A 10,044-nucleotide genomic window follows, 5' to 3' on the forward strand; every position below is an offset into this window, starting at 1 on the left:
TCGATGTAGAGATCATTGGACGTGGTTCCGAGATGCGGGTTGTTGGTGCGTTGATGCTGCAAAACTTACCTTATTGGTATGGGGCTCGGATCATGGGGACATGATCCAGTTTAAGTGGGTGAGACTTGTAACAACCCAAAAATTTGGTATTTGCAATTTGAGAGTTTGATGTGCACAAGTTTGCTGTATGTTGCGAGGTTATGCGCGCGTTCACCGTTTGGGCCATAACTTCCTCATACGAACTCGGATTGAGATGAATCAAAAGCCCAGACGACCGTAATTCGATCCCGGATGTTTTTAATTTCAAGTTGTGAGCTGGAAGGCTCCAGGAGTGCCGATTTTAGGCTAGGAGCGCCGCTTTGGGACCTTGAAAGTGATTCTAGAGTGAGAAAGTGCAAGAACTTGATGAAGAAACTTGAATCTTTTCTTAGTGCAAGAGTTAATATTGTTCATCTTCCTACTAGCTACATTTTGATGGTAATGGTAAGTTATAACTTCGAATTTCATCTTGTTGATTTATTTCAAGTTAGGGTTTATGTTAGTGATGAGCTATAAGCCCCATTTCCTTTGAAATTTGGGGGTTTTGATGAAGGTTTAGGTAATTGAACCTTAATATTATGGGTTTAGGGTTTGATGATGAATTTGGGTGTATTTGTCTTTGATTTAAGTGATAATCACTAGATTGGAGGAGTATTGGTGATTTTGGTGTTCTTAAGAACAAGTTTGAAGTCATGCACACAAGGTGTTTGATGAAATACCTCAAAGAGGTGAAGTTGTTGTGATAACTAGGTTTATGATCTAAAATCAACCAATTATAGTATTATTAATCAATTGGATAACATGGTGGTGATTTGGGTGTGTTCAAGAGTTTGATTTTGGTCAAAATTGAGTGTTGACTTGGATTTACTGTCAAACTAAGGATTTGGGTCAAGTTTTGTGAAATCGATACTTGAGTACTTGATTTGGGTTGAATTGTGCCTATTGGTGTGGATTTGAATTATCACCCGAAGTGGTAATTGTTTTGTGTCCATTAGGTGATTAAATGGGCGAGTTTTGGTGAGCAAGTTGGAGACCCTAGGCTAAGGGTATTGGTATTGGATTCTCTTTTAGAGAATTGATGTATATGTGTTTGTGTGCCTATATTTATATAGGTGATTGCTTTCTCGGATGCGAAGGCGATGGTATTGCATATTAACTTATGCTTGTGCTCCCAAGGTGAGTGGAACAATTATATGTGTATGTATATAATGTATTTATTTGTGTGGCGTGAATTGTGGGTTAGTCGCGGTGTTAAGACACCATATTTTACGTAACGAGTGGGTTAGTCGCGGTGTTAAGACACCACTCCGGGATTAGTGACATGTGGGTTAGTCACGGTGTTAAGATACCACATTGTCGTGAAGGGTGGGGTAGTCGCGGTGTTAAGACGCCACCCGGGGGTTAGTGATACGCGGTGTTTATTACGCTAACGGATGTTGTGAACACCGATGGTCTTTCGCGAGCACCATTCCCTTGTACGATTGGTTAACCATGGTTATGTGTTGTAGTTTTAGCATATTAAATTGTGAACTATATGCTATTGGCGATGCTAGCTTATTGTGAATTACAGATATTTAGTTTTGCATTGTGATTGCATGGTTGTTGAATTGCTAGCTCGTATGCGGTATTTGTGTAAGTTTTTGTAAAAAAGTAGATTATATATGTATATGTATAATTATTGCATTCCCTAAGCTTTGATTATCCCTCGTTGTTTAACGTTTTATATAGGTACCGTTTGATGTATTGTAGGATTCTAGTAGCTTGGGTAGGTTGCTAGAAGTTGGCTTGGCAGAGTAGCATTGGCTTTGGATGTGGGTTGGGGGTTTGGTGAAACCCAAGGGATCATGCTTATGGTATTGGGTTGAGATGTCGAGCCTTAATCCTTTATTTTGGTGTAATTGGGTCGAAATTGTCGCCTTAATTGTATCTGGTCGTTTTGTTGCAACTAATGGATTATTATGGTCATGTGGTGCTTAAAAATGTGAACGGATGTGGTTTGGATGATAATAAACTTGTAATGGGTCCTTGTACTGTGAGACTTGTGATTGGGGTTTAATGGGTTGGTTTAACACTTAGTAAAATTCAAACATGCACTATTTCAGTGTCAAAAGTGCCGCTTTTAAGGGTAAAAGCGCCGCTCCTGGTCAATAACTGATGGTCTTTTCAAACAGTCGGCAAAAGCGCCACTTTTGGGCAGCAAAAGCGCCGCTCCTGAGTCACAAAAGCGCTACACCTGTTGGATGGTGCGCCGCTCCTGTATTAGAAAAAAAAATTTAGTCGCTTTTTAATTAAACTGTTTGGAGTCGTTTCAATGTGGGTCAGCGGTTCGTAACCTGCCTCCTTTAGGGGAGGTCAGGAGTTCGACCCACGTTGGCTACATATTTAAAAAAACAATTTCATCCCTGCCATGAAGTATCCACCCATGGTACCTTTCCCATATCGTTTGGGGGGTAAAGGGGAGGGAGTTTTACTTGGCCGTGCCCTTGGATCAGTTTTAAGGTTTTCCTCCCGGGCATCGATGGGGGAGGGGTTATGATCGCTGCATCGGCATAGTTGAAATGGGAGATGATCACAATGGGTGGTTTAGTCCCCCTCGGGTGATCCCAATCGCTGTTAAACAAAAAAACACCCTTACTCAACTCACTAATAGTTTCAACATCATTCTTCACGGGAACCTTCTCTTAATGAAATTCAAACACAACACTTTCATTTGCGGTCTCATCCCTGACGTAATCACGCCAATCAAACCTTAACCCGGATTCATCATCCGAGGAAGTAGAACTACTCTCATCCGTCCACAAGTCACTGTCATTGTGTATAGCATATTTGAACTTTTCATACACCCTCTTGTTGATAATCCATCTTCTTACATATCTAACTATAACATGAGCTCTCTCAAGTCTTGCTTCCATCTTACAGACGTAACACTTGCAATTATTATCTGTACGAACACAACCTACTCTTTCTCTTTCACGCTTGTCATTCAATTTCTTCCTCTGATTTTGGCATTCTTACTACATTCGCATAGTTTCCATGATCATCAATACACACTATCCAATCAAAACCTTAATCAACATATGTTACATTCAAAGTTTTTGACTTATTATTGCTCGCACAGTTCTTAGTTCCTTCTTCAATTGGAACTGAGACTCTGTTTTAGGTTTCTCTGTTCTGACCATAAAATGGATTGAAACAAGCTTTTGGTGGCCTTGTACATGTTCTTTTGAAATGTCTAAACTCAACATAGTTTATGGCACCTCACCTTTGACATATCAAAACCAAACATAGTATCTCTAGAGACACGTAAACTCTTCTGACCAGTTCTCTTCAGATACTTCTTCGCTCTTCTGATAACACTTCCCATTTCCCAGAGGATGTCTATCTTTTCTAGTTCATCCTCATCAATCTGTTTATAGTCTTCTGCCTCAAGATGAGCATTACAAATTTTCCCACTAATAATGTCATATTACAAATTAACGACCAAGGCAACCAAGACCATATCTTCCTCAATAGCTGCCAGAGGCCTGTTTCTATGATTCTCAGTATTGATAACTGAAGGCTTGAGATCTTGACTAGAAGAAGAATGACTTGCATTAACTGACTGATTCCATGAAGTTTGATAAACTACAGTTTGAACAGGTTGTGGAGAATTCACTGCAAAGTCTCTAGAAATGAAAGCCGTTTATAGTTCGGAGTTTTTTGGGACATGCTGGATTCTACTGCTAGTTCATCAAAGACTTTTCAAAGGTCACTCGACCATCACTCACCTCCTTGGAAAGGATGTTCCGTTTAACTTCACCAAAGAGTGCACTCAAGCATTTAATTATCTGAAAGTGCAGCTCACACACGCACCTATCATGATTGCTCCAGATTGGAGTTTACCGTTCAAAATCATGTGTGACGCTAGCGATTTCGCAGTTGGAGCTGTCCTCGGCCAACGAAAAGATAAACATTTTCATCCGTTATATTATGCTATTAAAACATTGACCGGAGCTCAAGAGAACTATACAACCACGAAAAAGTAATTACTTGTCGTAGTATTCGCCTTCAATAAATTCTGATTATATCTTGTCCTATCAAAGATACAGTATATACAGAACATTCAGCATTTAAATATCAGTTCAAAAAGCAAGACACAAAACCAAGACTTCTACGAAGGATCCTGTTTTTACAAGAATTTAATATCGAGATTAAAGACAAAAAAGGAGGCAGAGAACGTCGCAGTAGATCATCTTAGTCGATTGGAGAATCCATCGATGGGACCATTTGTAGAACAAGATATCATAGACAAATTTCTAAAAGAAAAACTTATGAGCTTAGGACAAGCCAAAGTAGGATCACAATTTACTGATACCCCTTGGTACGCAGACATAACCAACTTTATAGTGGCTAGAGTAGTTAAAAAAAGAATGAGCACCTCTCAAAGATGGAAATTCTTCAGGGATGTGAAATCATACTACTGGGAAGATCCGTACTTGTTTAAAGTCTATCTAGATCAAGTAATTAGGCGGTGTGTAGACAAAAAACAAGCTATAAGAATTCTTCATCAATGTCATCACGGGCCAACTGGAGGTCATCATGGAGCTAATTTAATAGTAAGAAAGGTCTACAAAGCGAGCTTTTACTGGCCATCTATATTTAAAGATGCGCAAGAGCTTGTGAGCATGTCAACATCAAGGAATGATTTCTGCAAGGAATGAAATGCCATGCACTAACATCCAAGCTTGTGAGATTTTTGATATATGAGGTTTAGACTTTATGGGCCATTCTCTAAGTCAAATGGCAAAGAATACGTCCTAGTAGCAGTAGATTACATATCACGATGGGTAGAAGCACAAGCCTTCCCAACAAACGATGCCAAAGTCATCACCAATTTCTTGAAAAGACTATTAAGCAGATTCGGATCTCCACACACTATTATAAGTGATAGAGGCACACACTTCTGTAACACTCAGTTCATGAAGATGATGCAAAACTACGGAGTTACCCACAACATAACCACTGCATACCATCCGCAGACTAACGGAAAAGTTGAAGTCACGGACAGAGCGTTAAAGAGAATATTGGAAAGTACACCATATCGGATGATCTACGACAAAGCTTGTCACCTTCCGCTGGAGTTAGAGTATAAAGCTCTCTGGGCGCTGAAGAACTACAACCTTAATCCTTCTGAAACCAGCAGACATAGAAAAATGTAGTCAAATGAATTAGCCGAATTAAGAGATCAAGCGTACGAGACATCATCTACAAGGAAAATACGAAGCTTTTACACGATGCAAAATTAATTCCGATAAAGTTCGCTCCTGGAGAAAAAGTTATACTCTTTAATTCGAGACTAAAAAGATTTTCTGGTAAGTTTAAATCTATATGGAGTGGACCATTTAAAGTGTTACATATCTTTCCACACAGTAACGTGGAATTAGAAGGACCTACTGGAAGCTTCAAAGTAAATGGCCGCCGTTAAAATGCTTATATGGAAAATTACCCGAGGGAGGAAGATTCTTTCGCCTTTAATCCACCTTAAATTTAAACCAACCAGGTATTTTAAAAGTCGAGCTTGAAAGAGTTTTTAAACAAAGCGCTCTTGGGAGGCACCCCAAACCTATCCTAGTTAGTATTTTTCTTCTATATTTATTTTCATTGATGATTTATTACCTATTTACTAACCCTGACTGTTTATCTTACAATATGTGTAAGAAATTACTTAGTTTTTACAAAGTTGTTGAATGTGATAAAAAAGATGAATAAATGTTCTACTATGGGAATTCCGGTCAAACGAAAGAGGACTGATGTCGTTTACAGTTCAGGATCAGCCTAGGCCTTCTACCGGCCAGATTCGACCTCACAGGATGATTATGCCGAGTTTAGAGGTGGAAGATGAGACACTGATCGCACCATCATGACCTTTGAGATGATCCGCATGGCTCGCCTCACGGTCAGTGCATCAGGGAGAGCCATCAGAGCCACACCCACCAGTCACCGTGTTCTTTTATGGGGTACGCTCTACAGATAGATACTTGACTTGGTGTATGGCGCAGGAGCATCAGACACTGTTTACAGCACTGATGGCACACTTCGAGAAATATGGTGTGCCACGCAGATATTTGAGACCCTCTTCATTCAGGTTGGATCTTACCTCCCATCCTTCTCAGAGAGATATCCTACCTATTGTCGCACCCATTGTATCCACGGCATATGCTGCCACTTTGGCATCTGCAGCCCCTACCGTCACACCACCGCCTAGAGTTGAGACTGTTGGTGTAGTTGAGTATTCATTTACCGCACCACCTGCTGACGGCCACCTCATCATTGTCCCCGTCACTTCAGAGCCAGCATCCGTACCTCAGCCACCGTTTGAGCAGCTTTTTGGGCTTATAGATACCATACCCGCTCCGGTGCCCTATGATCCTTTTAGTTTGGAGGACTTACCGTTACCTTCTGAGGGAGCCTTGTAATGGTTCATTGGATGACATACCTGGGCTCGAGGACTTTATTCAGCTACTATTTGAGACCTTGACTTCATAACAGCTCCACAGATACGTAGGCATGATAGTTATCATAAGTATCATTTATTTCTATTTCTATTTTAGTATTTTTATCTATCATATCAGAAAAACATGTACTAAAAATTTTGTGTAGTGGATTATGTCTATGTTTTTGCAGAATTATTAGGAAAGAGCCTGGTACTTTTCCCAAGCATCAGACATAGGAACTTCTCAATAAAGATATGACCATAGGGGAGTGACTTATCCTTAGTAACCTTTTCTCATATTTGTAAACTGATAAAATCTCAAAGTGTGGGATTACCTCATCACTTTTAGATATATAATATTAAAAACACACTAAAACCTCTAAGTATGGTATACCAATTCCAACCTTAGAGAATTTTAGAAAACTATTGTCCTTCATATATAAAATTATTAAAACTATCTTTAAAAATGAGCATTAGGGACAATTTTCTTCTATGTGTGGGATGTAATTAGGGTAAAGGGATATTAAGAACAAGTTACCATAAAACGCTCAAGTTTTCAAAAATTCTATGTCTTCAAAAAATTTAGCAGAGGAAATATGGGTAAATTTGAAAGAATTATTTCCCTATTTTACCAAAAATACCTTAATAAAAAGATGCATAAATCAGAATTTTTGCGCATCTATTAAAACAGAACGAATAAGTCAAGACCGATGTTTTCAAACAAAGGATTTTATTTTGAAGAATGTGTAAAAAAGGGCTATGTATAACCAAGCACGACCCCCACCAACAAATAGTGAGGATTACCGTGGACCCAAAGTTATTGTAAGAACCATCAAATCTACAATACTTTGCGATTTTGTTTGATGAGCGTGCCGCTATACGGTTCGAATTAGAACTTGTCCTTGATATACGTTTCAAAACCAATGGTTAGTGAGCTCCATACGTGGTGTAGGTGCGATCCTCTTTCCGAAACCTTTCTGAATAGAGAAGACAAAAACCTTCCATTTCTGTTTCCACTTCCAAATGCTTAAACCGACCAACTCACTCAAAAGAGTTGATGAATCATAAAATTTTCACCCACAAATTTACCCCTAAAATATGCAACCCAATCACTTTCATTCCTTTCTCATTTCAAAAATCTTAGAAATTCAAAAAGATAGATCAAGTTTACTTCAAAACACTTGTCAAAAATTTCGAATTTCAGATTGTATTTAATAGGTCAAAGGCCTATTTTTGTTAAAAATACCATCGTCTCTCTGGGCACAAGAAAAATAGACAAAAGTCATGAAGAAGGGATGCCAAAAAAAAAAGAAAAAGAGCAAAGTCTCTAATTAAGGGATAGAAAAATCCCGAAAAAGAAGATGTGACCCAGAAGAGCCATCTAGTAAAGAAAATTTTAGACAAATTCTTCGCTAAAATCGCGCTCCTCTTTGGAAACTCTTCACCAAAAATAGAGTTCTATCTTACTATCAAAAAGGTTATTCCCAAGAGATTTAAATCTATCGAATATCTAAAATATTCGATAAAATTCCCTACCTCATAAACCTTCACCTTTCTCCGTCATCCTACCTTCAAACCCGTCTTTTCTTGAAAGATTGATTAGGAAGGAAATCAGTGTCGTCCTCAGTTAACCGGTTGAGATATCGATTCTTGGACAAGCCTATGATGATGACCGTTATACGACTGGCTTCTGAGTGACAATACAATTAGAATAGGATACCCTAAACACCTGAGTGATATGATTAATCCGTAATGAGAAGCTTGGTCATGTATACTCTACTTTACGAAGAGAGTTGTGAAGTACACCTTTTTCAAACATGAAAACAATCTAAAATCTTGCGTTTAAAACAAAAAGTGGGAAACTTTTTCAAGTACGTTTGAACGATGTTCCAAGGCATAAATAAAAGAGGTTGAGGTAGTATGGGATACATAATCTAGTAGAATAAACCCATTATTTCAGCTTTATTGTTTGAGGACAAGCGAAGCCTAAGTGTGGGATAATTTGATATAGCTCAAAAATTCACGTTTTTACCCACTGTATTAACCTTAAAAACTATAAAGGTTCAAACTTTATCGTCAAAAGTGGGAAGTATTTGCTTCATTTTGTAGGTTTAGTAATTACGAAGCAATGCAAAAAGAATCAAAGAAGTGGACTTAAAACGAAGAATCTAGAGCGAAAACGGCAAAATATCAGAAGACGCTCAGAAAAATGGCCTGCCAGTGAAGGAGAAAAACGACCTACCACACTATTGTGGACGGCCAGCCACAGTATTGTGGACGGCCTACCTGATTGAAAATGGCCTGCCAATTAAACGGGCTAATTAAATAGGATGCCTTCAAAATGGACAGCCCAACTGCCGGTTGAACGGGCTAACTAAACGGTCCGCCATAAAATTGGACGGCCTGCCAAGGAATCAGACGGCCTGCCATAAACGGCCTGCCAAGGCTAGGAGCACTATAAATAGAGCCATTTTGCACCATTTGAAGACATACACAATTTTACTTTTCAATTTACTTTTCAATAGTAGTTTAGTTTAGTTAGTTTTTACGAAGGAAATTCCAGAGTTGTAGCAAATCTCGGGCGAATCTGTAATCACTTTTCAGGTTTTAATCTAAACGCCTTTCTTTTATATTTAAATATGTGTTATTATTATCCATGTTTGAATATGCGTTATGATTTTACCATGATAGCTTAGAGTATTCGTATGTTTCCATGATAGAAACCTAGGCTATACTAGTTATGACTTTTTAGTGCGTTTACTGTTGTTACGCTGAACCTCGAACTATAGTAAGGCTCATACACTAGTATCTTAGGGATTGACCAACCTAGGTTGTGAGTGAGACTTGTCCACCCATATGGAATTAGCCACTTCATAGGATTAAGACCCCCGTTTGTTATGTACCTGAAGCATCTATGAACTCGGATGGCCGGTGTTCCTGAGAGGCCCGACCTTATGGGACACGAAACCTAGGAATTGAGACATGAATGACCTAGTATGCTTGATAACTGACCCAAAGAGACCTCTTAGGGCCTGTTATGATCCACTTAGCTGTACCCAATTGTATGTTCCATCTCACATTGCATGTTCTTGTTTGATTGTTGCTTTAGGACTGGTCTTACTAAATATTGAGTGCATCTGGTAGATTTGTATATATATCATTGCCAGCGTAGCACTGTAACACTGTACAATAAGTAGTGTAGTAGGATCTTTGTAGAATGATGAGAGGTTAGTTAGTTTATACTGTTGTTGCCAACTTAGCACGGTAGGTCTCCTCCTACTGTGACTGTGTCCACTTGACACGGCATGTCAATATTCTGTTTCCTAACAGATAACTAGGGTTAGGATTAGAGCTCCACTTCTGACATAACCTAGAGCTTAACTAAGGATAACCCCCTAGGTTTAGACACATTCCGATAGTGCAACCCTAGTGACACGCCGGCTTTCACTCAAAGAGAACTCCGAGAGTTCAAAGACCGGTAGGCCTGTACGATTAGCTCATCCGATCAGATCTATACTATCCTATTTAGAGGC

The 10,044-nt window shown here is 39.0% G+C and overlaps 1 protein-coding gene across 1 annotated transcript; it reads left to right on the forward strand.

The window, feature by feature from the left end:
• Positions 1-3,497: 3,497 nt before the first annotated feature.
• LOC139896002 (uncharacterized) lies at positions 3,498-4,739 on the forward strand. The gene is made up of 3 exons (XM_071878578.1): positions 3,498-3,561; positions 3,679-4,060; positions 4,160-4,739. The coding sequence occupies exons 1-3, from the start codon at positions 3,498-3,500 to the stop codon at positions 4,737-4,739; spliced, it is 1,026 nt and encodes a 341-aa protein (XP_071734679.1).
• Positions 4,740-10,044: the final 5,305 nt, after the last annotated feature.

This window comes from Rutidosis leptorrhynchoides, chromosome 1, assembly GCF_046630445.1.
Source record: "Rutidosis leptorrhynchoides isolate AG116_Rl617_1_P2 chromosome 1, CSIRO_AGI_Rlap_v1, whole genome shotgun sequence".
Classification (NCBI taxonomy): Eukaryota; Viridiplantae; Streptophyta; class Magnoliopsida; order Asterales; family Asteraceae; genus Rutidosis; species Rutidosis leptorrhynchoides.